At 42.6% G+C, this 24,677-nt stretch overlaps 1 protein-coding gene and 1 non-coding gene across 21 annotated transcripts in view; one reads left to right on the top strand and one right to left on the bottom strand.

The window, feature by feature from the left end:
- SVIL (supervillin) overlaps positions 1-24,677 on the top strand; it is a 231,753-nt gene that overhangs the window by 187,119 nt on the left and 19,957 nt on the right. For 13 of the 20 annotated variants that reach the window (XM_055334465.1, XM_055334464.1, XM_055334471.1 and 10 more), the window contains 12 exons: positions 25-72; positions 617-694; positions 8,668-8,815; positions 12,633-12,722; positions 12,813-12,899; positions 14,418-14,595; positions 16,854-17,026; positions 18,572-18,727; positions 20,013-20,149; positions 20,917-21,064; positions 21,185-21,330; positions 22,971-23,146. In XM_055334465.1, the coding sequence (XP_055190440.1) occupies positions 25-72; positions 617-694; positions 8,668-8,815; positions 12,633-12,722; positions 12,813-12,899; positions 14,418-14,595; positions 16,854-17,026; positions 18,572-18,727; positions 20,013-20,149; positions 20,917-21,064; positions 21,185-21,330; positions 22,971-23,146 (1,565 nt within the window). The remainder of the gene's footprint in view (positions 1-24; positions 73-616; positions 695-8,667; positions 8,816-12,632; positions 12,723-12,812; positions 12,900-14,417; positions 14,596-16,853; positions 17,027-18,571; positions 18,728-20,012; positions 20,150-20,916; positions 21,065-21,184; positions 21,331-22,970; positions 23,147-24,677) is intronic. The other 7 variants (XM_055334476.1, XM_055334475.1, XM_055334473.1 and 4 more) reach the window with 2 other exon arrangements.
- On the bottom strand, positions 2,504-2,608 carry LOC129515611 (U6 spliceosomal RNA). The gene has a single exon (XR_008665609.1). It is a non-coding gene; the product is annotated as a U6 spliceosomal RNA (small nuclear RNA).

Raw genomic sequence — 24,677 nt, 5'->3', positions numbered from 1 at the left:
TTTCCTATTTGTTTTAACCTGTAGGAAGAAGGAGGATTTGCAGATGATAGTGCCATTTCTAATCTGCTTTGGGTAAGCCTGACTCTAACATAGGTGTCCTCTAGATTACAGCCACACTTCTACTGAGCCATGTGTAATTCTCATCAGTGGTGGTTCCCTTTTAAGCTCTTGCTGTTTGGTTTCTTACCTGGAGGTCAGATGCCACCTCTACGCAGAGTAGAGAACTATCCTGCTTCTTTAATTTTTTTTTAATCATATAATGATGAACTTTAAAGACTTTAAATGAAAGATTTTATGTTGAATGCTGAAACTGTTGACAAAAGTCACGGTTCCCCTCTCTGTAACTGAATATCATAGAAATTGCAGTAATCTTGTCATTAACTCATGTAATTACCGCATAGAACTGACTCAGATATATTTACTGTGCTTGTGTGGATTTCTGTTAGCACTCTAAGAAAACAAACAAATAGGAAGGACTGTCTCAAAAAGAGAACTGAAATTGCAATGAGAAAATTAACATTCTGGTTGAGAAATCCTGTATTTGTCTCTACTCCTCCCCACCCAGCTCTGATAAACCTTCTCTTTTCACCTCTAATCCTCTTGCTTTGCTCTATAGGAACCTGTATATGCTTCTACTTATTCTCCTGCTATACCTGCTGCCCATAAACACCTGTCTTTTGTATCTATTAATCAGGTGAGGAAATGCCTACACATTTTAAGCCTCATTGCAATTTCTGAGCAGTAGGGAAGAACTTGTTTCCTTTGGGGAAATAACTACTTTGCTGCATTTCAGTGTGTGTGTGTGTGTGTGTGTGTGTGTGATCAGTTTTTCATATATTTAGAGTCAGTCACACGCATTCCATCCTTGGATCAGACTTTGAGGTAGACTTGATGGCATTAATTCACCTTGTAATCATGAAACTGGGTCTAGAGGAAAATTTCCCCCTTTAATGTCCAAGCTTTATATCCTAAGGGAAGTCGGAAGCCCAAGGATACACCAGAGTTCCTGCCCCCGCTCAGGGACAGTGCTATCTTGCTTAGCTCGATGAAGGAAGATGTGGTAGAGATAGATGGGTGTGGTTTGGTTGGAGAGGAAGATACAGCAAGGAAGAGACCATTCAGACAGGAGCTTGCAGTGATTTTCTGGGATGAGAAACCACAGACCCCCTGCCCCTTAGTCTCTGTCTTCACTGTACCTCACCTGAACCCCAGCCCAGAAAGGGAGACCTGGCTTGGGCTGAATAATTCAGTTGGTGCATACATAATACATGATCATATTTAAAGCTCCAAGTACCAGTGATTGTTTTTTACTCCCCTTGGAATGTCCCTGGTGTCAAAATAGCCATGAGAAGTGCCTATATCCAATTCATCATAAGTCCCAAATTCTAGCCTCCCTCCAGCTGAGGGACCTTAACCTAGTCATTTCCCTCTGAGCGCCTCTGTCTCCTCAGCAGAGCTGGGACTTTCTTACCTCCAAGGTGAGCTCTAACTAAAGATGTCATGACTATACTGTTCCTTTAGGACTAGGTGGTGACCAAACAAGTCTTTGAGTGAGAGGTACTGAGACCTCATTTCAAATATGAAATTGACAGAGTGCTGTCATAGAGAGCAGAGAGAGCACCCCCTCCTACTTCATCTATATCTTCACCATGGAAACTCACTGCATTTCTCCCTAAGGCAGCCTCTCCCCTCACTCGCCTGGGGTCCTCTGAAGCCCAGCCCTACCCAGACAGCAGTAGCCACCCTCAAAAACAGGCTGAAATCTGGAGAGCACTTGCTATTCTATTGCCAAGGGGGTTGGGGTCGGGGGTGAATGGGTTGTTTCTTCTAAATAAGTCCTATTAAACTTGAAAACACAAGATCTATTATCGAAGTCTTTAAATAAAAATTATATTTATTATATAGACACACACACATATATACATACTTTTAATAAGCTTTATTTTTTTTAAAGGAGTTTTTGATTCACAGCAAAATTGAGCCAAAAGTATAGAGATTTCCCATATACCTTCTGGCCCCCTCCCACACACATATTTAACCTTCCCCTACTACCAACATCCCACACCAGAGTGGTCCATTTGTTAAACTTGTTGAACCTACATTGACAAATCATCAGTGCCCAATGTCCATAGTTTATATTTGGGGTCACTCATGATGCACATTCTCCAGATTTTGACAAATGTGTAATGATATGTATCCATCCTTATAGTATCATATAGACTAGTCTAACTGCCCTAAAAACCTATGCACCCCATCTATTTATACCTCCCTCCCTCCCTCTAATCCTTGGCAATTTCTTTACTGTTTCGATGGTTTTGTCTTTTCCAAAATGTCATATAGCTGGAATCCTGTAGCATGTACCCTTTTCAGATTGGCTTCTTTCACTGTGTCATACGTACTTAAGGATCCTCTTTGTCTTTTCATGACTTGACAACTTCTTTCTTTTTAGTGCTGAATAATATTCTCTCTCCAGATTATATCAACCACAGTTTTTGTTTGTTTTAAAAATATGAAACACTTTATGAATTTGTGTGTCATTCTTGTGCAAGAGGCCATGCTAATCTCCGTATCATTCCAATTTTAGTATACGTGCTGCTGAAGCAAGCACGTACCACAGTTTATTTATCCATTTGCTTACTGAAGGGCATCTTGGTTGCTTCCAAGTTTTGGCAATTATAAATAAAGCTGCTATAAATATCCGTATGCAGGTTTTTGTGTATACCTTTTCAACTCATTTGGATATCAAGGAGCGTATGTTAAGAGTATGTGTAGTTTTGTCAGAAACTGCCAAACTGTCTTGCAAGGTGACTGTACCAAAGTGCATTCCCACCAGCAAAAAATAAGAGTGCCTGTTGCTGCACATCCTCACCAGCATTTGGTGTTGTCGGTGTTCTGGATTTTGGCTATTCTAATGGGTGTATGGTGGTACCTCATTGTTGTCTGAATTTGCAGTTCCCTAATGACAAGTGATATGGAACACCTGTTTATGTGCTTATTTGCCACACATATGTCTTCTCTGGTGAGATGTCTGTTCAGATCTTCGTCCATTTTTTAATTGGTTGTTTTCTTCTGGTTTTAAGAGTTCTTTGTACATTTTGGATAACATTTCTTTATCAGATGTGTCTTTTGCAAATATTTTCTCTCAGTCCGTGGCTTGACTTCTCATTCTCTTGACAGTGTGTTCATAGAGCAAAGGCTTTCCTATTTCAATGAATTTCAATTTATCAGTTCTTTCTTTCATTAGTGATTTATCTAAAAAGTCATCACTGAATTCCGGGTAACCTAGGTTTCTCTTCTATGCTATCTGCTATAAACTTGTCATTTTATATTTGGATTTATGATCCACCTTGAGTTACTTTTTGTGAAAGGTGTAAAGTCTGTGTCTAGATTCTTTTTTTTTTTTCTTGGTAGTGGATATCTAGTTGTTCCAGCACAATCTGTTGAAAAGACTGTCTTATGTTCATTGTATTTCCTTGGATCTTTCAAAGTTAGTTGAGTATATTTGTATATTTCTGGGCTCCCAATTTTGTTCTCTTGATCTATTAATATGATTTTTCCACTAATACCACACTTTCTTGATTGTAGCTTGACTGTAGCTTCGTAGTAAGTCTTATAGTCGGATAGTGTCAGTCCTCCAACTTCAGTCTTCTCCTTCAATATTGTTTTGGCTATTCTAGGTCTTTTCCCCTCTCCATATAAACGTTAGAATCAGTTCATCAGTATCCACAAAGTAACTTGCTGAGATTTTAATTGAAATTTCACTAAGTCTGTAGATCGCATTGGAAAGAACTGGCATCTTGACAGTATTGCAGCTTCCAATCCATGAACATGGAATATCTCTTCACACATTTTTAAATTTAAAGAAAAATTTAAAGGTAGTTTATGATTAACTGCTTCAAAATTAAAGTAGCTTTAAAATTCTATATTTTTATATCTTGACAACTTTCCCAGGTATTTTATGTACTAGCCTTTGTAGCACTAGCTCGTCGGTGTTCTCGGAGACTCCTTACCTCCTGCAGTCCTGGTATCCGTGTTCGCTAATGCAGAGGCTCAGGAAAGAAAACAGAGCATTACAACAGGACATATGTTCTGTTGAAATGGACTGTTTGTCTCTTTGTTGGGCTTTAACATGCATTTCCTTCTTCCCCACGTGCCTCATGACTCTTCCAGAGTAAGATTTCCCTGAATTCCCCTCTCTTCATCTTAATTGCTAGTAGATGGTGGCAGGACCAGATTATGGTTAGTTTGAGGGCTAAGCCTAGTTAAGATCTTTCTTCATGTTTTCTTCAGGCCATCTAAGGCTGTGTGCACTGACAAGGGAGTGAAGTCACTGAAGGATGGGGCAAAGCCACATTTCTTTAACAGTATACAGAATTCTAAATGGCGGTAGCATTTTTGAAAAGCAGAAATAAAGTGACTAACTTGTCACTTTATTTCTACTACTTAATCTATGCTCTTACAATTTCTTTAGCTTAAGTAGACATGAATAAAATAAAAATTTTAAAGCCAGATCACAGTATTCTCTATCCATGAAGCTCTCCAGTTGTGGAAGAATTTTACCCTTAAATCTGTACTAATCCTAGTGAAGCATGTTAGATTTGCTCTCTCTTCTCATATCACTTCTCTGTGTCAGCAACATGTGGGAGGATTTGCAGTATGCATTCTCAGTGGGTAGACAGAAGCAAACCCATCAGTGACAATGCAGGAACCTGAAAACACTCTTGCGGATTGATCTGTGGCCTAACTTCATACTGTGTCCTACCAAGTCTCTCTCCATCCCTAAGACCTGCCTTTCTTCCCAGCTATTTCACTGCCTTATACACAGACACATACATACACACTCTTATTCCTTCCCCTTGCTGTCTCCATTTCTCTATACCACATTCATGGGCTCAGCATTTGAAACAGATGGGGTAGGACTTCTTCATTTCCTGTCCCAACTTCCTTACTATTCTAGTCAATCTTAAACATCATTAGCTAATGCTGGACAAGCCTGGAAAATGGCATGGTACTTATTATGATATATACTACATCCTTCTCTAAACAAGGAAAGAAAAACTAAGAAGGGAAAAACAAGACAATAATGAAATTTAAAGCTAAAAAAAAAGTCAATGGGCAAACATGTGTTTCTTGTTCTCACATTTTGAGTTCAGAAATTAAATAGCAGCTTGTGAGAAATTGTATTAATCTTTTCAGTGGATAAATAAGCTGCATATTTCTCACCCCAGTGTAGAGCCACCTGAAGTCAGATAAAGGAGTTAGAGGCCCTAAACCAAGTTCACTAAGTTGTCAAGTTAGGATAGAGAAGCAAAAACTTGCATGTTTGATATTATGCTTGAGAGGGGAGTAAAAAAATATTCCTTGACAAACATCTGGCAGACTACTGGAAGCTTTCAGGCCTGTAACAGCTGTATCATTCCTGGGCTCACAGCTTCAACGTCCTTGCAGGAGCTCCAGGGGAATCTGAGTGCTTTGGGAAATGGAGTTGTGGATTTAGGGATTCCTAAATTGTTGTGGATTTTTTTGATTCATGAACCACACCCCACCACCACACCCAGGACTTTGGAGATACATTACCAAGCTCACCAGAACTAGGGGTGTCTGAGATTTTTGGAGAAGCAAGCTTCCTTGGCACTTTATAATGTTTTTATCAAAATATTTTAAGCTAAGTGCTGTATTGATTGGATTAAAATTCACTCCTGAAATTTCATTTTAAAAACAAAATGTATTATCTTTTTTTGAATTTTGATGAGGTCTTCCTGGCAAGTCAACCTCAGAGTTTATTTAATAAGGGCATATGATTCAGAGAGTTACTTGGAATTAGGGTCATCTCACCAATCATGAGTGGGAAGGTAAAGTAAAAGGGTTTTTAACTTTGGAATAATATTTTAATTTGATAAAATTTAAAACTTATAAAAAAGGTGCCGTGATAGGGCTCTCTCATATACCCTTTACCAGAGCCACTGACCGTTGGCGTTCAGTGGCCACCCGGCTGCTGTCTCCTCTTCCCTCAACCCTGCCCCCTCCTCTGCTGCTCTCCCCCTCCCCACTCCTGTCTTATGTACATGTATATGATATGTAGAGTTGGGGCTCCCCTCTAACAGAACACCATAGGCTGAATGGCTTATAAACAACAGAAATTGACTTCTCACAGGGCTGGAGGCTGAAAGTTCAAGACCAAGGCACCAGTAGATTCTGTGTCTTGTGAGAGCCTGCTTGCTGTTTTTAGAGGACCATCTGCTTACCGTATCCTTACATGGTGCGAGGAGCAGGGGAGCTCTCTGGGGTGTCCTTTATGAGGGCGTTCCTCCTCTTTAGGAGGGCTCCACCTTCCTGACTTAACACCTCCCAAAGGCCTCACCTCCTCATACATCACACTGGGGATTAAGTTTCAACATAATGAAATTTGGGGCCTGCAAACATTCAGTCTAGAGCACTTCCGTAAGCACGATACAGTCATCAAGATGAGGAAAGGTAACATTGATGCAATGTCTCATGCACAGTCCATTTCCAGCTGTGTTAGTCCCCCTCCCCTCCCACAAGCTATGTCTCATTTAGCTCCCGCCCCACCCCATCTAGGATTCAGGCCAGGGTTGGGCCTTGCCTTCAGTTGCCATGTCTCTTCAGGAAAAAAGGTTTTAACCTAATTTAAATTTTTTTTAAAGATTTTATTTATTTATTCATAGAGACACACAGAGAGAGAGAGAGGCAGAGACACAGGCAGAGGGAGAAGCAGGCTCCACCCAGGGAGCCTGACATGGGACTCGATCACGGTCTCCAGGATCACACCCCAGGCTGCAGGTGGCGCCAAACCGCTGTGCCACCGGGGCTGCCCCCTAATTTAAATTATTACCAAAGATCTCAAAATCTGTTCTGGCTGCAATTACTCTGTAGAATTCTGTAAAAGATTCATGAACTAGATGATGGAGAAGTCCATGCTCATGGCTTAAAACCCAAATGTGGTCAGGACAGATGTGGGAAGGAGAGAAGGAGCTCTCTTCTGTATCACCCTCCATCATCCCAGTGCTTTCAGAAGATAAACTTTGCTTATCTCTACTTTCTTGCTGAATGAATCTAGAAGGTTTTTTCCTGTTGGTCAGTTACAGGAAGTCAATTGGATAGACAGTGGGGAGGAACAGAATCAGAGGTGCTTCCCTCAGGGTTCTCCTGAACTTCTGACTGTTGTCAGTGGAAGGTCTATGATCACCTTGATCTCTGTTGCTTCTTATCCAAAGAAAAACTGAACTAGGGAGGTGGAGCTGGGGCACCTGCCAGAAGAGGTTAAGGCGAGCTCACCAGTAGTTTGAAAGCAAAGTCCCAGCAGGAATGGCCCACCTCAGGTCTGAGAAAGGGCTCAGGTTAAAGCCAAAGCACAAAGCCAGGAGTCCACACCAGCTTCAGAGCCCCAGTCATCAGGGCAACCTTGGGGTGGACAGCCAAGCACATGAGGGAAGCTCCTTCTCCTCGGGGCAGAGGCTCTTCCTCTCTTCCTTCCTTAGCACTCGCTCCTGTGGCACCTGCCACTTGATAAATTTTAATTCTATCAAAATTAAAAATTATCAAAAAATATAAAAACTCTTTTAATTTCTATCCTCATGATTTGTGCCTCATTTGACCCTAATTCCAAGTAATTCTGAGAGGGGTTTGGTGATGAGAGGAGAGACAGAGCGGAAGAGGAGGGGAAGCAAATGCTGTCCTACCAGCATTTAGGACCTCCCGCCCTGGTGTCATCCTGCCGCCAGTCATCCACACTGTGTCCCTGGCACACTGCTTCCTCTGCACTGGCCCTGAGCACCCCCAGCACTCAGTCCTCTGCCTCCTGCTCCTCCTACTCTCACTTAGCTCATCCCCTTTCCCAGTCCTGTCCACCTCCCCCCTTCTCCCGGCCTCTCTCAGTCCCCTAAACCTCTTTCTCCCAAGTCAAATGAGTCCACCAAGGCCTTAGAAACTGAAGATGCAGGTATCTCTAGAACCCCAATTAGAAGCTTTCAAAAGCAATCTTTAGGTGGCAATGTTATTCTGTATGTAGGTTATGTCTACAGCACAATTCATCCTCGGTTTCAGACCCACTGTGACCCAGAAGTCTCTTTTGGGGGCTGACCTGCTTCCAATGGCCCATGTCACAGAGCTGTCTAGGAAAGCGTGCGGAATTCCAGAAAACTTTCCTGTAGCGCACCTTATTCCCACTCAGCTTTCTCTCTTTTATAATTCACCATGGTCCTCGTACACTGAAGTGGGTAATATTTTTCTGGATTGATCATATCTTTTTGTGAGAATATATGGATAAAATTTCCTAATCAAGGGGGTTTTTAGCTAGCTAGGTAAAACTGAGCAGCTTTAAAACTCATGGCATGGAGAGAGTCTCTAGTTTTGTTCATTATTTACAGGGTATCATTCGTTTGGGGGTCCTGGTATTCCAAACGAATGAGTGGGAACAAAATCAAAAGTCTTAACCTAAAGTTTCAGTGTTGTTGATGGTGATCTCTAGCCCAAGCTGGAAGTAAGGACGCCAAGCCTATTTCAGCTAGGGCAGTTACTGACACTTTGGGGACAATGTAGTGCTCCTGCCTGTTTGCCTGCTCTTCAGCTCACAAAATGCCACCTGCTGGAATTCACGTCTTTGTCCTTTCCCTGTCCCATTTTGTTCCTGGTACACTTTATAAACAGCGGGTCACAGAAAGTCGAGAGAGCCAGATGACTATCGAAGAGAGGAAGCATCTCATCACTGTGAGAGAAGAAGCTTGGAAGACAAAAGGCAAAGGAGCGGCCAACGACTCCACCCAGTTTACGGTGGCTGGCAGAATGGTGAAGAAAGGTCAGCTGCGTACATGGGGAGGTGGGCATACCTGTGTGTGCAGGTGTGCATGTGGGGGGAGGGGCGGGGCACACTCCATTGCCCACAGACGAGAGGGTGGCATGTGACAATAACCCAGTAAAATAAATCAAGCCATGGTCTTGTTTTAGTTTTTACTTTTTTTTTTTAAGATTTATTTATTTAGTCGAGAGAGACAGGCAGAGGGAGAAGCAGGCTCCATGCAGGGAGTCCAATGTGGGACTCGATCCTGGGTCTCCAGGATCACGCCCTGGGCTGAAGGCAGCGCTAAACCGCTGAGCCACCCGGGCGTCCCTAGTTTTTACTCTTAATTGAAGTCGTGTAAACCTTTTTGGGGTAGGTTTTGTGAGTTATTCCTACTGAAAACTTTTTCTTCCTAGATAGTGTCCTCTTCATGTAAGAAGCAAAATACAATTAGTCACATTTCAAAATTTAGCCATTTGGAATTTGAGTACAGATTTCAAAAGCAATTGCAAGTCTTCTAACAAATCTTAGTCCTTTCCCATAATTGCTTTTAGATTATTTTCATTTTCTTGACAACTGGCAATCAGCTAACCCAAATAAGCCTTTGTCAATAAAAAATAGAGTTTATGTCTTCGCTTTTTTAGAGTAATTCCTAGGTCCCTTTCCATCAAACTAGAATTCTCTAGCTTTCAAAGCCCTATTTCCAGATAGGTCTTAATAGATGCCTGCAAGATGCATCTATTAAAAATGATGTATGTCATTCTGAGGAAGTGGGTTTCCCTGCAGATGGTCATTTCTTTGCCACTGAGCTCTTAGCACTGATTTGCAGCCAGTATTGAAAGATTTAGAAATTGACTAACACCCGACATGGTCAGTGAAGTCACTTTATGGTCAGTAAAGCTGTGAGGCTTCATATCTGGCAGGAAATGGTTAAAATCTGGGGTCCCTTCATCACTTATATGCATTTACCTTCATTTTCTAAGGTCTTATTTTAAAAATAATTTCCTGACTTAGGGATAAAAGTGCTCACACACACTTAGAGCTAACGTACATTGTCATCAGCTTTCTCAATTCATACTTCCCTGGAAACCTTTTGGGATCCTCACTTATAAATAGTGCCTAACTCATTATAGGCTCATAATAAATATTTGCCGAAGAAAAGGAGGAGAAACCCTGGATTATGATTAACTCAAATCTTGGTGGAAGAAAGCAGAGGATAATTTGCTTCTGCCTAATAAGGTGGTATTTGCATAGTTTCTTCATCGGATCACAGACCTCTATACTTGTGTTAAACTACTTTGGCCTGAGCCCCATCCCTGTGTTAACAAAAGCAGACCCAGAGGTGCATGCTGGTTAAGAACTCAAGCTGGAGCTTGAACCAGAGTCCATGTCTTCCAACTTTTAGCCTGGATCTTTATCCTGATAACCTTTTACTTTGGTTTCTTTCTTCCTCTACCATCTTAAAAATGACCATTTATTTGTAAGCAGGCCCTTATTACCAAACACACTGTCCCTGTCCACAGTGATGTCAGAAGTGGATTTGCTCTTCTGCCAGTTTGGAGAGCAAGGTTAGAGAAGTTCTTATCCCTTTAGGGCAGGAGTTGGCTTTTACATTTCTTGTATAGATCCAGGATCTTTATTTAACAGGTGCTGTTATGGCTTGCTCAGGAAGTAATTTTCTTCTACTTTTAATCTCATGAAAAAACTGCATCCTGTTTCTCTAATACTTTTTACCACCTGCTGAGCTACATGTTTCACTTGAATCACCAGTTCTTTCTGATTTTCAGTAATAGGGCATCCAGTGTGCTGTACTCACACACAGCAGAGTAAAATAACCCCTCTGCTACAGCCACAGACTTTGCGAACAGCCCATCAGGTTGCTACATATCGACGAGTTGGCAAGAAGTGTGCTATATACCCTGATTTTTTTTAAACATTTTATTTATTTATTCATGAGAGACACAGAGAGAGAGGGGCGGAGACACAGGCAGAGGGAGAAGCAGGCTCCATGCAGGGAACCCGATGTGGGACTTGATCCCAGGACCCCAGGATTACTACCTGAGCCAAAGGCAGATGCTCAACCGCTGAGCCACCCAGGTGCCCCTCTACCCCAATTTTCATTCCCTCACTCCAGAAGACTATTCTCCACGAGCCTCATTAAGACTTTTTGATATCCCTAGACTGTACCTGACAATTAGTATTCTACAAGGTTCCCGTGGTATCCTATGATTCTCTTGAAAGGAAAGTGTTCAAAATATGCCTTTGAATGAGAGAGCTATGAAAATGTTTCTAAAAAGAGTAGGTGACTGGTTACTGCATGTAGCATATACTGAAAAGAGGTTTGGAGAATGCTTTGTTCAACAGTGTTGTGTAATTAAAATTTATATGCCCTCATCCATTAGGGAAAAACCCTTGTCTGGAGTTGGGAAAGAAATGTCCCACCGCTGGGAGCCCTGGCGCAGGCAGGAGGTGCCCCAATGGTCAAGGGGGCCAGATTTCCAGAGTTGGGCCTGTTTATTAGCTTCAGAGTTAATGACCTCGGTGCTTTTGAACTCTTCTGCTGTCTCTTGTGCATCCTTTTAGTAGGTGATGATTTACCACACCCGTACTGCCTGTGATACCAAATTTTACTTTATTATCTTTCAAGAAAGTTTGCTTTCTCACTGATATAAACCTTTTGCGAGTTTGGTTATTGAAATACATATTTTAATTTTTATAGACATCATCAAGCAAATATATGTACATCTTAAGAAATACTTCTAGAATAACATCTAACGCTGAAGTTTTGAACCACATTTCAATATTTTTCTTTAAAAATATTATGCTATTACACATCCTTCTCCCACTAATAGGAGGAGGGAGCAGAGCAATTCATTCATTTATTTTTTCTAATAACTGATAGTTACATGTTCTCTAGATGATGCTTAAAGGGGCAATGTTATCTATTTCACATTTATTACAGATGAATACAAAGAACATTAACGTCTCATTTTGTTCTTTGTAAACGCACTAATTACTTTCCTTTGCAAGCCCTTCTACTTAGGTGAGGGGAAAAGTACTCATCTTTATCTTTATTAAGGTTTCTTGTACCAACCAGATACCCTCTCTGTGCTGGGATCCTTTTTTTTCATATGCCCTTAGAAGATTCCCCACTCTGCTTCTTCATGGATACATGTGAAAGCATGTTGCCAATTCCCAGCCACACCTAAGATGATACTGACCCTTCAGCAATCATAAATCACTTTAAATATATCCACTTCTGTGTCTTTTTTCTAAAAGATTAGCCCTCCTTGAGTTATTGCTCAATAAAATCACACTCAGAGTGGTGCCCCCAAAGGCCAGACTGCCCCAACTTCATCTCAGCCTGCCGAGAAGTCCAGTGCCAGGCGTCACCTGCCAGCTAGTGTGACATGATCCATTCTCCTCCTCCGTGGGATGTGGTGCAAATATACTTTTTCTTGAACTACTTCCACCACCCTGAAGGGCCTTCAGGGCTCCCAAGTCCCATCTGCTCAAGTACATTCTGATGCTTCACGTGCTCTTCTATTCCATTTACATGTTATGGGCATGTTCTCTCACCTGTCTTCATTGTTCATTTTGGAATGACAGCTTCTCCACTCCTGTAGTCCTTACAAACTATGACACTATACTTACATTTGCAATTGTCCTACATAGTCATGATATCTGCAAATGTATGTATGTGTGCAAATGCATGCATGTGTGTAAATTCTGTAAGTTGTAAAATCTACATTGGGACTAATGGAGATCCACCAGGGTCCTGGAAATTTCCAGAAAAGATCCTGAGATACTAAATAGCTTCTTTGATGTTTTGCAGGTTTGGCATCACCCACCGCCATAACTCCAGTAGCGTCTCCTATTTGCAGTAAAACGAGGGGCACCACACCAGTTTCTAAACCCTTGGAAGGTAAGTCATCAAGGCACTTGATACGCCTATGGGTCTGAGACCAGAAGAGTCCCCATGGCACTCTCTCATGGATGATTTCTGCCTGCCTAGATATTGAAGCCAGACCAGACATGCAGTTGGAATCAGACCTGAAGTTGGACAGGCTGGAAACCTTTCTAAGAAGGCTGAATAACAAAGGTACATGTCAGAAGCCAGAGAGAAGCTTTGGTTTTTGTGCTTGTAGCACACTGGGATTCATATTTCAATGAGTAGCTAAGGAAACCTAAAAAAATAAAAAGCAAAACCCTGCTTCTCTCTCAAAATCTCTAAATCACATTTCTGATTGCTTTTCCTCCTCAGCTAAATTGTCTTCTTTCTATTTGACTTCACTGATTCATAGTGAAAGCATTATCTTTATTATCGTTTTAAAAGGGAAGTCAGGAATGATTGGATTACCTAGATCTGAATCACTTCATCCTGTACTTGATTGGGTACCTCCAGGAAGATTAATTCCTGAGTGTCAGTCCTTGGGATGTCACCTAATCAGGACTGGGAACACAGTAATTTTGCTTTTATACTTGAAAGCAGATATTACACAAAATCGACATGATCTTGGGCCTGATGAAATTTAAATCGTATATGTCAGTTTCTAGTAAAGTAGCAGATGACCTATCATAAATGATTTCTGAATACATGTTGAAATTCTTGTTTTAGTACAAAAGTCTATGAAGTATACAAAGTTAAAGGAATAATATTCAGAACTAGTGTCATCTCTTAATAAACATGTACAGTATTTGAGCGGTGCCTGGGTGGCTCAGTCAGTTGAGCCGCCAAATCCTAATTGCGGCTCAGGTCATCGGCTCAGGGTTGTGAGATCAAGCCCCACATCGGGCTCTGTTCTGGACGCAGAGTCTGCTTGAGGATGCTCTCCCTCTCCTTCTGCCCCTTTCCTCACTTGTGCTCTCTCTGTGTCTCTCTAAAGATAAATAAATCTTTAAAAAAATATGTCCAGTACTTGAAACTGAATACTAAGCACTGAGAGTCGCTACTGTTGACAATGACTTCCCAATAGGTCAGAAATCATATAGACAACCACTTTATACCAGAAACATGAAAGTTTAATGTAATAACTAAACTGACAAGGCAAGGAATTCAAACAATTCAAAGCTTATTACATAGATGTTATGGTGATCTAGCTCAGGGGGTAAACTAATCCAGCTCTCCACCTGTTTTTGTTAATGAAGTTGTTTTGGAACAGAGTCAAGCTCATTTGTTAGTGAATTGTGAAGAGTCCATTTGCACTGCAGCAGAGTTGACAGCTTGCAACACAGGCCATAGAGCTTCCCTTGCACAGCCTCAAATGTTTACTATGTGACCCTTTCCAGAAAAAGTTTTTGCCAATTCCTGATCTGGAATGAGGCTGAGGCCATTTTTTCCTGCAGTAGCAAAAGGAACAAGTTCAGAAATACTCAGTGGGCTTGCAGTGCCTCCTCTCCTACCACTTGCATGGTGCAAGCTTCAGATGGGGATGGGCAGTCCTTTCGTGAAAAGTCAAGTAAGGCCCAGGAAGCATCCACAGAACCCTGGGTGTCACTATCATGCTCTCTCCACTCCTGGAACAGAGCGGGGAAGTAATTTTGAAGCTATTGTGAAGCATATTTGGGGTAGTGTTTTGACACAGATCTAATGTCGTGTATTTGCTCCGTCTGTTTGTAGTTGGTGGGATGCAGGAGACTGTACTCACTGTCACCGGTAAATCTGTTAAAGAGGTGATGAAGTTGGATGATGACGAGACCTTTGCCAGATTTTACCGCAGCATGGATTATACTGTGCCACGAAGCCCCGTGGAGCTAGACGAAGATTTCGATGTCATTTTCGATCCTTATGCCCCTAAGTGAGTTATTTTGGTTTCTGTCTTTCACCCACTGAGAAGGGCTGATTCCTCCATCAGCCTTCATGTAGTCCTTCCACAAGGATCTTCTCTCACCACCACCTCTTTCTGCTATAGAACTTCATTATGGTGTCATGATTATTCTCTAGAGCCAGACAATGTGATGCTGTGGGGTAGATAAAACACTCGCACTCCAGAACAGATGTGCAAACATCCACAGATGTTTGTCCTGGCCCATAAAAGTAATGCCACTGAATTTTTTCACATAATTGAATATCGTTTTGCAGATTTTTAGATGAACATAAGTTTAGCCAGAGGTCTCTGTACTGTCTTTCATTTGTCATACTGAACTCTTACTCATAACTTTGAAAAATATTTGGATCACATGGGCTCAAACTCATACAACCAGCTAGACGATCAATAAAGCAAATAAAACATATGGCTTAACTTGCAATAATTTATGAAATTAATAGATCTGAGAGACTTCTCAGTAATGACCAAGGGCCTCTCTTCACAGAGGATCATGACTGAGCCATCTAAGGAAAGCAGTCATGGTTTTAGGATTCTTTCAGTTGCAGGGGCCAGAAAAAAATCTAAGTCAAACTGACTTGTGCAAAAGAAAGTTGTGGACGGATTTATAGGTTCACTCCCTGAGCAGTGCAGGTGTGAACTAGGTTCCAGAGGCTCCTCAGAGTGATGTATTTCTCTTGCCTGTTTTCCTTTGGGCTGCTTTGCTCCAGCCAAGCCCATGTGGTGGAAGCTGGCCATCCCAGCTGTGGATATGTCGGCTCCCTACTTGGCCACTCCAGCACAGGCAGCTTCTCTTCTCAGCAGTGTCTTCCAGCACAAGTTCCAGGCTTGATTTTCTACAGTCTGAGTCCAGCCCAAAGGCAATCATTTGTAGCCAGAGGGATAGAAGATGACGATTGGCCAGAGTTGGTCCCAGGATGCCCTTCAGAGCCAGAGCCCATGTCAAGGTTTCCTTAGCAGAAGCCAGGAAGAGTAGACAGTGGGCAGGCTAAGCCCATAGCTACCTACCACATTTGTCTATTCCCCAGAAATTTATTCCGAGTGACCATCTCTCCAAGAAGACCATGTGGTCATCATGCTTTTTTTTCTTTAAGCTGCTCCAAATAAATTTCTTGCTTTTTTTTTTTTTCAGTTTTTCTCAATTTTCTATCTTAAAACATGAACAGTTTGTCATTTCCCACCTTTAAATGATATTTAGCATATTTGCATACACAGTTATTTAACTATTTCTCATCTTCTCCAAATGTCATTGCTTGAATCATTATGTATTTAAGCATATCTCTGTTTATACGCACCCTCTCACACAGAGGACAGTCTGATATATAATAGCACAGAAGCTGTGCAGTTGGAAATTGAGAGTAGCACTGGAGTCTGTCAGGAAACCTTGTGACTGGATCACCCACCTCCCCATGTCTGGTCTGCCCCAGAGAGTTGTGTGAGTGTATGGCAGTCATAGCTGGCCTCTTGGACCTGTTTAATTTCCATATATTCTTCAAGGCCATGGTTACTTTTCAGAAAAGCACAAAGGGTTAAGAGGGGGCTTGCTGTGAGGGAGTTCATAAGGAAACTGAAAAAATGTGTAAAAAAGTTTAGGGGCACCTGGGTGGCTCAGTCCAGGAAGCATCTGCCTTCAGCTCAGGTCATGATCTCAGGGTCCTGGGATGAAGCCCTGAGTCAGGCTTCCTGCTCAATGGGGAGTCTGCTTCTCCCTCTCTAACCCTCCCCCTGTTCATGTTCTCTCTCTCTCTCTCTCTCTCACTTTCTCAAATAAATAAATAAATAAATAAATAAATAAATGAATGAATGAATGAATGAAGTTTAGTCTAGAGGAAAAAGAAATCAAGAAGCAACGACTGGCTGTAAATTCTTTTAGGGCTCTCCAGGGACAGAAGAAGTAGACGTATATAATATTCCAACAGGAAAAGTAGGAAGAGTCCATGGGTGCGGAAGAACTACTTGCCTTTCAGAGCTATCTCATGGTGGAAGGAGCTGCCAGAGGAGCCTCCAGGCAGAGACCACACAGTGTGGCATCAGAGGAGCCTCTGGGATCTCGGACTAAAGGGGGCCTGAATCCCCCAGCTCCGAGATTCTGTGTCTCCCTGTCAGGGAATGCCGGGCAGGAGGAGGGGTTAAGACTTGCGACAAAATCAGGAAATAAAATCAGAGACCCCCAAAGAGACCAGGCACAGCTGATATACAGACCGAGGCCTCAGCTCCGCTCTGTTCTGCAGGTTGACCTCCTCTGTGGCCGAGCACAAGCGCGCAGTTAGGCCCAAGCGCCGGGTTCAGGCTTCCAGAAACCCCTTGAAAATGCTGGCAGCCAGAGAAGATCTTCTTCAGGAATACACGGAGCAGAGACTAAACGTTGCCTTCATGGAGTCAAAGCGGATGAAAGTAGAAAAGAGTAAGTATGTGGAACCGCCACCCCACCTCTGTGCCTGCCAACTGGTGGTGAGGCGATTTTAATCTTGCTCTACCTTGCTAACACCAATCAGGTGCTCAGAAAACACTCATCAAGTAAAATTGAGTACATTTGCACACACACGTGCACACTTGCCTGGAATGGAAAAGCTTTTCACAGAGATTCTTAATAGTGTTGGAGCATCTCTTGGTTAATTTAAATTATCCTGTTTTGCCGAGTTTTCTTTCAAGAGACTGGAGGAGAAGGATGTCCCTGGGCTTTGTAATTCAGCCCATATTCAGCTCTGTGGAGCCCAAACACAGTAATTCCCCACTTTTGTTCGAGAGAAGTCATTTGATCTCTCATGAGAAAATGTCCCAAATTACTGCTTTTCCTAATCCTAGATTTTCATGTTATTAATTCATGCCTAAACCAATGCTTACCAAATTGCTTTTGACAGGAGCCTCGGAACTGGGGATATGGATTGGGTAGCACAGGGGCCTTGGAGTAGAGTGGTGAATAGGAGCGAGGAGGTAGCTCTAGGCTGTGTGTCCCACTTCAGGCTGAGTTGCTCTGCTCTCCTCAGCCTGATAAGGTGTTACGGTCCCTAATTCTGAAACAGTGGTTTTCTTGGTGGAGCTAATGGTACACACCATCTTGCTAGTTTGAATATTCTTGCTGTAATTTGTATTTTCCTCTAGCACTCATAAACCGATGTGCTTAGAGTTTTCTTAGAACTTTGTGTTTATATGAAGTGGTTGAGTCTTTTCATTGTAACCGATTGACTAAGAAAAGATATTTCAAAACCACTATGCCATACAAATTGTCAAGCAGCGTAAGACCCTAATCCCAGCAAAATAATTTTCTGAATTTCTCTCTAGCACAGATATTTTTTAAAGCAATCAGTGAAGAAGTAAAGGCTATCTATACCTCCTCTACCTCCACTTTTGGGGTTTTGGGGGTGACTCTGTGATGATTGACAAGTACACACTTGTCAGTGTACATGGAAAACCCAGCATCTTGTTATGACTGTGTTAATTCTGAGAGCGGAAGACCTCAAGAGATTACCTAGTTGATCACTTTGCCTCCAGGAAAAAGATTAGGATTAACCCATCCCTACAAGAGTACCTGCTTTTCGATGTATAGAGACTTTTGTTGAAAGACATTTCATGGTTTTCCTCTGGAGAGTGCTTGCATTAACATCTAAACATTGTTAGGAATTATATCAGCTTTCAGTGGAGTTGCAACATGTGTCCAGCTCCTGATGTCATACTAAAATAGCTGATCCACATTGTTCTTCAATTCTTGTCTCCCTGCAAGGTGAGGTGTGACATGTGTCCACATGCAGTTGACACTTTCCGTGGAGTTAAATCCTGAGTACAGTGGTTCAACGTTGAACTTGCATCTATAACTGCACCAGGGGATGTTCTCCCCCCAGATTAACTTTCAAAGAAAAAGGCGATTATGAACCTCTAACTGTAAACATTGTCATTTCATCTGCCCATCTTGCTCTCCCTACCCATTTTTTCCTTATTCAAACCCTCCCAGTGTCCTCCAACTCCAACTTCTCGGAAGTCACTCTGGCAGGCTTAGCCAGTAAAGAAAACTTCAGCAACATCAGCCTGCGGAGTGTCAACCTGACCGAACAGAATTCCAACAATAGCGCGGTACCCTACAAGAAGCTGATGTTGTTACAGATTAAAGGTACCTAAGAGCCTTGGAGAGGAATGACACATTGACCAAGAGTTTTTAGTCTGGTAACAGCAGGAGTCCTGAGTAAGGGGGCGAGAATGCATGCTCTTTGAGAACTTAACTGTGTGCCAGGTACTGTGCTACCTCCTGTCATGTGAGCTTCACAAAATCCTGTGAGGCAGGAGATATTCCACCCACTGAGGCTTGGAGAGGGTAGTGACGTGCCTGAGGTCACAGCAGCCGTTGAGTGGCAGAGGTCAATTTGCACCCAGGTCCCCCATTCCAGAAGCTCACCTTCTGCTGCCGCCTCCCCCTGCCCAGGGAGAGGCCCACCACCATGTTATCATGCAGTCCCAGTTGTCCCTAAGTCTGCACGTGGCTCTCTGCACTCACTTCTCCTCGCTGAGGTAAGCAAGCTCAGTGCGCACCAGAGACAAAGATGCCAGTTCTTGGAGAAGGAATCCAGGGAAAGCAGAGGCCAATGAAGCTGATCTAAATTCCGCTCCAGCAGCCGTTCTGTCAATAGCAAGGGAGACAACAGAGAGGCCTTGGGTTATGAGGAGAAACTTAGCTGCCTCCCAGCAGCAATTCTAGAGAAATCACCACAGGGAAGATGGATGGAATATCCATCATGGAGGGTGTTACTATGTTTCTGCATGACCCTGGCCTTTTTAGTGCACTTGGAGGACTAGTGACAAGTGCAAATAACCAACCTCCATTCCCAAGTTCTGACCAGAGGCAACAAGCTCAGCATGACTGTGGAAAGGCCTAAATCAAGTCATTTAGGAGAAGGTGTGGAAAGCAGCCCAAAGCAGTGCTTCCCTCCAAGCTGATTCCCTCTAAGACTGCCCTGGGTTTGGTGTGAAAACCCCTAGGAAGAGGACATTGTGGGAGGACAGGCCCTCACCTGTGGAGTGGCTGGCAGGGGCTGTGAAATGTAGGATGTGGGCCAAGTGCAGAGAAGGGACCAGGAGATGAGTTAAAAGGAGGAAAGGAGCACATTTGCTAACTTTCCTAGAGGCGGGAATTTAATTAATCCACACACACGCTGTAAAAGGCCACCGGTGGTGATCCTAAGACACATGGTGACATTTAGGAAAGTGCTAACAAGGGAGAATAATCCAGAAGGCCATCACTAGAAACCCCCTTCTACCCTCTGCATCATGAAACTGGGATTGGTAGACAAGAATCTTTAGCATTGCAAGAGTCTGTAGCAGGGGTGCTTCCTGGTCCTTCCTGTGGCTTGGAGAGTTCTCCTCTCTGGGAAGGTGGTGACTCTTGGCCTCCTGCCTTACAGGAAGAAGACACGTGCAGACAAGACTGGTCGAACCTCGAGCTTCGTCCCTCAACAGTGGGGACTGCTTCCTCCTGCTCTCCCCTCACTACTGCTTCGTGTGGGTAGGAGAGTTTGCAAATGTCATAGAAAAGGCGAAGGTTGGTATCTGAAGAATTAAAATTGTTCAGTTAAACATCTCCTTTATACACTGATAGAATGTCTACCAGTTGCTAGATCTGTACAAGGCTTCTCAAATGCCTGATGTTTCATTCAAGTGAGAAGGGAGAGGCAATATTTCTTTTGTCAAATGTCTCTCAAACAAGCCTTTGTTAGGTGCTTGAGTGGGATGTTTTAGAAGGATTATAACCTATCTCACCAGTTTTTAAGTTCTATTCTCCTGTGTGAAAAAGGAACTGGCACATCACTTCAAAAAATGCTGCTACAGGGGCAGCCCAGGTGGCTCAGTGGTTTAGGGCCGCCTTCAGCCCAGGGCCTGATCCTGGAGACCCGGGATTGAGTCCCACATCAGGCTCCCTGCCAGGAGCCTGTTTCTCCCTCTGCCTGTGTCTCTGCCTCTCTCTCTCTCTAATAAATAAATAAATAAAATCTTTTAAAAAACTGCTACAGACTTATTGATGGAGAATCTCATGGGAAAAGCCCAGCAAATGGGTATTTTTAAAAAAAACTTCATGAGTGATCTACTGAATTTGAAAATAACTGTTGCTCTAGAGAAATGTACCCCTGGTCCTTTTGTTCCATTCTCTTGAGCTTGCTGAAAATACCCAGTAACCGGTTGCCTGCTGCCCCTGTGGTCACATGATCTTCCTGGCATACACACCATATCTTGCTTCTGATTTCAGTACATGCCACACCACCTCACCACAGGCTTGTCTACCCAGGTAATTGTGCTCCTCCTTTTTTCCAGGCCTCGGAACTTGCAAGTTTAATTCAGACAAAGAGGGAACTTGGTTGTAGAGCTACTTATGTCCAAACTATCGAAGAAGGAATTAATACACACACTCATGCGGCCAAAGACTTCTGGAAGCTTCTGGGTGGCCAAACCAGTTACCAGTGTAAGAGTTTACTGTATTATGGAGAATCATGAGACTTTTCTTAGCTCCTACCTCATTCTTCTAAACCAGCCACTTTTCAGTGTAAAATGTCATACTGTGTTGTTGTTCTCATTTCCAAAGCTGCCGGAGACCCAAAAGAAGATGAACTTTATGAAACAGCCATAATTGAAACAAACTGCATTTACCGTCTGATGGATGACAAACTGGTCCCTGAGGACGACTACTGGGGAAAGATTCCCAAGTGCTCCCTTCTGCAGTCAAAAGAGGTACCGTGTGTGGGTGCCACCCTCCCCGGGAAAGCACTTTGCACAGGGCCTGATAAAATAGATCGGAAGTGCTGGAGAAACACTGGCTAGTGGTTGTGCCTGTTGTTGAACAGTGACGTATTTTTAAAGGATATTAACTTGTGATTTCAAACCATCACTCCATCTTAAATACGAATATAGACTTCAGAATATTCTTCAGAGGAGGCATGGGTCATTGCTTTTCTATCTTAGGCAAAATGTAAATTTTTTTTTATTTTCTTTCATATTTTTTTTTCTTTTTGTATCTGTATGAGGTGATGGATGTCAACTAAATTGTGGTAATCATTTTGCGATACATGTAAATCAAGTCATTATGCCTTAAACTTATTCAGTACTAGGTGTCAATCATATCTCAAAATAACCAGGGAATAAAATGTAAATACTCCTTAGCCCTATCTCTTGATTTTCCATAAACATTAAATAAAATTTTTTTCAGTCCTTAAGTTTCAGGAAAAATAGATGCATGTATGTATTTTCTTACATATAAAATCTGGGTTTGCCAGGTAATATGCTAGCTTTTTCCTCCGCATGGGTAAATATTTACTAAACATACATTGGGCATCCCCAGTGGCTCAGTAGTTTAGCGCCACCTTCAGCCCAGGGTGTGATCCTGGAGACCTGGGATCGAGTCCCACGTCGGGCTCCCTGCATAGAGCCTGCTTCTCCTCTACCTGTGTCTCTGCCTCTCTCTCTCTCTCTCTCTCTCTCTCTCTCTGTCTCTCATGAATAAATAAATAAATAAAATCTTTAAAATAATACATACATTGTCATTACCATTCTGTATTGTGAAAGTTGCAAAAAAAAAAAAAGGAGAAGACACAAAAGAACCTTAAATTTCACTGGATGGAAGAATATTAGAAAGAATGCAATCCAAAGCTAGATGGATTGTATGACACGTGTGGGCATTTAAATGGAAAACAAAATCACAGAAAAGAAATAATTAGTAATTTTAAACAGAAGGTGCAATTGAGCCTAGTTAGGAGTTGAATAGGATTTGGATTGCTGGACATGAAGGAAGAAATTATTCTAGGAAGAAAGAATAAGCCATAGGCATGGAAATAAGAAATAGCATTATATTCACATATTCATTCGGCAAACACTTAGTAAAGTCTTATAAGTATGGTATGGTGTCTGCTTTGGAGGGTCCTGAAACTGTATAGAGGGGAGACCACTTAACTGGTCCTCGGTGCCTGGCCTTTAAGATGTGGCCTCTATATGCGGAGGGAGGGAGGGAGGGAGGGAGGGAGGGAGGGAGGAAGGAAGGAAGGAAGGAAGGAAGGAAGGAAGGAAGGAAGGAAGGAAGGAAGGAAGGAAGGAAGGAGAGAGAGACAGGGAAGAAGGAAAGAAAGATAGGAAGACACAGTTAAATAACTCTTTTGTGAATTAGAAGTGCTACGGAGTTTGAAAGTATAGGACAAGACAGAAATCACACCCACATGGCAGAGGTAGCATGGCAGGGTGGCACCCACTGGTCACACCCTGCAGTCCTTTCGTGTTTGTATAGATTGCTCCATTACAGTTTGACTCACTGTCAGTACAGACCCTGATTCAACCCGAGCATGGCTTTGAAGTTAACCTGTTCTTCTCTGTGATCTTCCCAGGTACTGGTGTTTGATTTTGGTAGTGAAGTGTACGTGTGGCATGGAAAAGAAGTCACATTAGCGCAACGGAAAATAGCTTTTCAACTGGCAAAGCACTTATGGAACGGAACCTTTGACTACGAGAACTGTGACATCAACCCGTTGGATCCTGGAGAATGCAATCCGCTTATTCCCAGGTATTCTGTCACCTACCAGTGGTATGGAAGAGTGAGCAGATGCTGTCAGTGGGCCTGAGTTCCCACCACGCTCACCTACTGTAACTCTGTGGGGTTTCCTTTTCATAAGTGATTGCAGGCAGTGCCCTGAATATACTCAGAAAGAACATTTCTTTAGCTTTTGCCTAACTGATGCGGAAATATAGATGCTGTAGTCTTCTGGACCCTGTGTCCAATCTCATTTCATGAGGTGCACAAGTTATTCCCACCTGCGGCATTCCAGGTGCTGTCCTGGCAGATGAGTAGCAATTGCTGAAGCAGATTACATGCTGATCTGAAAAGCTTCCCAGGACCTGGAATTCCGCCCTTGATCTGAAGGTGCAAAAGCAACATATCTCCTTCTAATTTCATACCTTCTTAGTGTAGCTCTTGAATTCCAGGACTTACCATTTATTCGGCAGTAGATGATGTGTCTGCCTTTTGAGGGACAGGTTGTGAGAGAGAGGATACTGTACTGAAATAATGATTGTAATTTTAATGTTTCCTACAGTGCACTGGACTTTTTTTATTTTGGCAAATCAGAATATGCACAAACTCTAAGAAATATGATCAGAAGGAAAGTAATTCTTACATTGTTGTTGTTTTTCTTAACTACCAGGGGAAAAAAGTGCTATTATGTGTGTCATACAATAGATTAGAAATGGATGTGCCACCAAATGGCACAGAACATCGAATATCATGCAACTGGGCTTTAATGTTTTACAAATTTCAACTTTCTTATCTAGTTTTGTTTTAAAATCAAATCATTGATTTTATTATTATGAAAACAATCAGCAGTTATGTCAATGTGGGGAAACATTTTAAAGAATTGGACATTTAAGATAAAATTGGTCCTGTAGCATTAGTATTTTAAGGAATGAAGTTAAGGCTGAAAAGAGCATTTTATTTGATGTAATAAAAGAAAAACTAGTGCCAAAGCATAAAATCCATATGATGGATAACATATGTAGCAGTGACATAATCACAAATCTGGGAGTAAATGAATGAGCCCCCAACCCACTGCTTCTCAACATCCCAGATCACAGTCACCCGAGGAGCTTTAAAAAAATGCCTGTGCCAGGCCCGGCCCCTGCGCCAGCCCGAGTGATGTGTTCTCAATTCGTGTGGCGTGGGGCCATCGTGTCATTATGTCTTAAGAGTCTGTTAGGGGTTTTAAGTGCAGCCGAGATGAAGCACCCTGCCCTTCCTTCCAGATGAGGAGGCTGGAACTCTGAGGTCTCCAGACCCAGCCCAGTTCAAACATGGCAGTCAGCGTGGAGGAATAGGCTCGCCCGCTCCAGCTCCCGCTCTTAGCTTCACCCTCACCCTGCCACCCGCTGCCTGTCGCGCTTGCTTGACTCCCAACATAAAAGATCAGTGCCGGAAGCGGAGATCAAGCGCTCTTCCTATAGGCATCCGAGCACGTCTGCAGAGTAGAATTCATGATGAAGAACCAGTCATGCAGACATTTGCTGTGAAGGACCAGAGCCTGGCAAAGGAGTCCTGAATTCTC

Source organism: Nyctereutes procyonoides, unplaced genomic scaffold (genome assembly GCF_905146905.1).
Source record: "Nyctereutes procyonoides isolate TBG_1078 unplaced genomic scaffold, NYPRO_anot_genome, whole genome shotgun sequence".
Taxonomy (NCBI): domain Eukaryota; kingdom Metazoa; phylum Chordata; class Mammalia; order Carnivora; family Canidae; genus Nyctereutes; species Nyctereutes procyonoides.
This window is presented reverse-complemented; position numbering and strand designations above follow the sequence as displayed.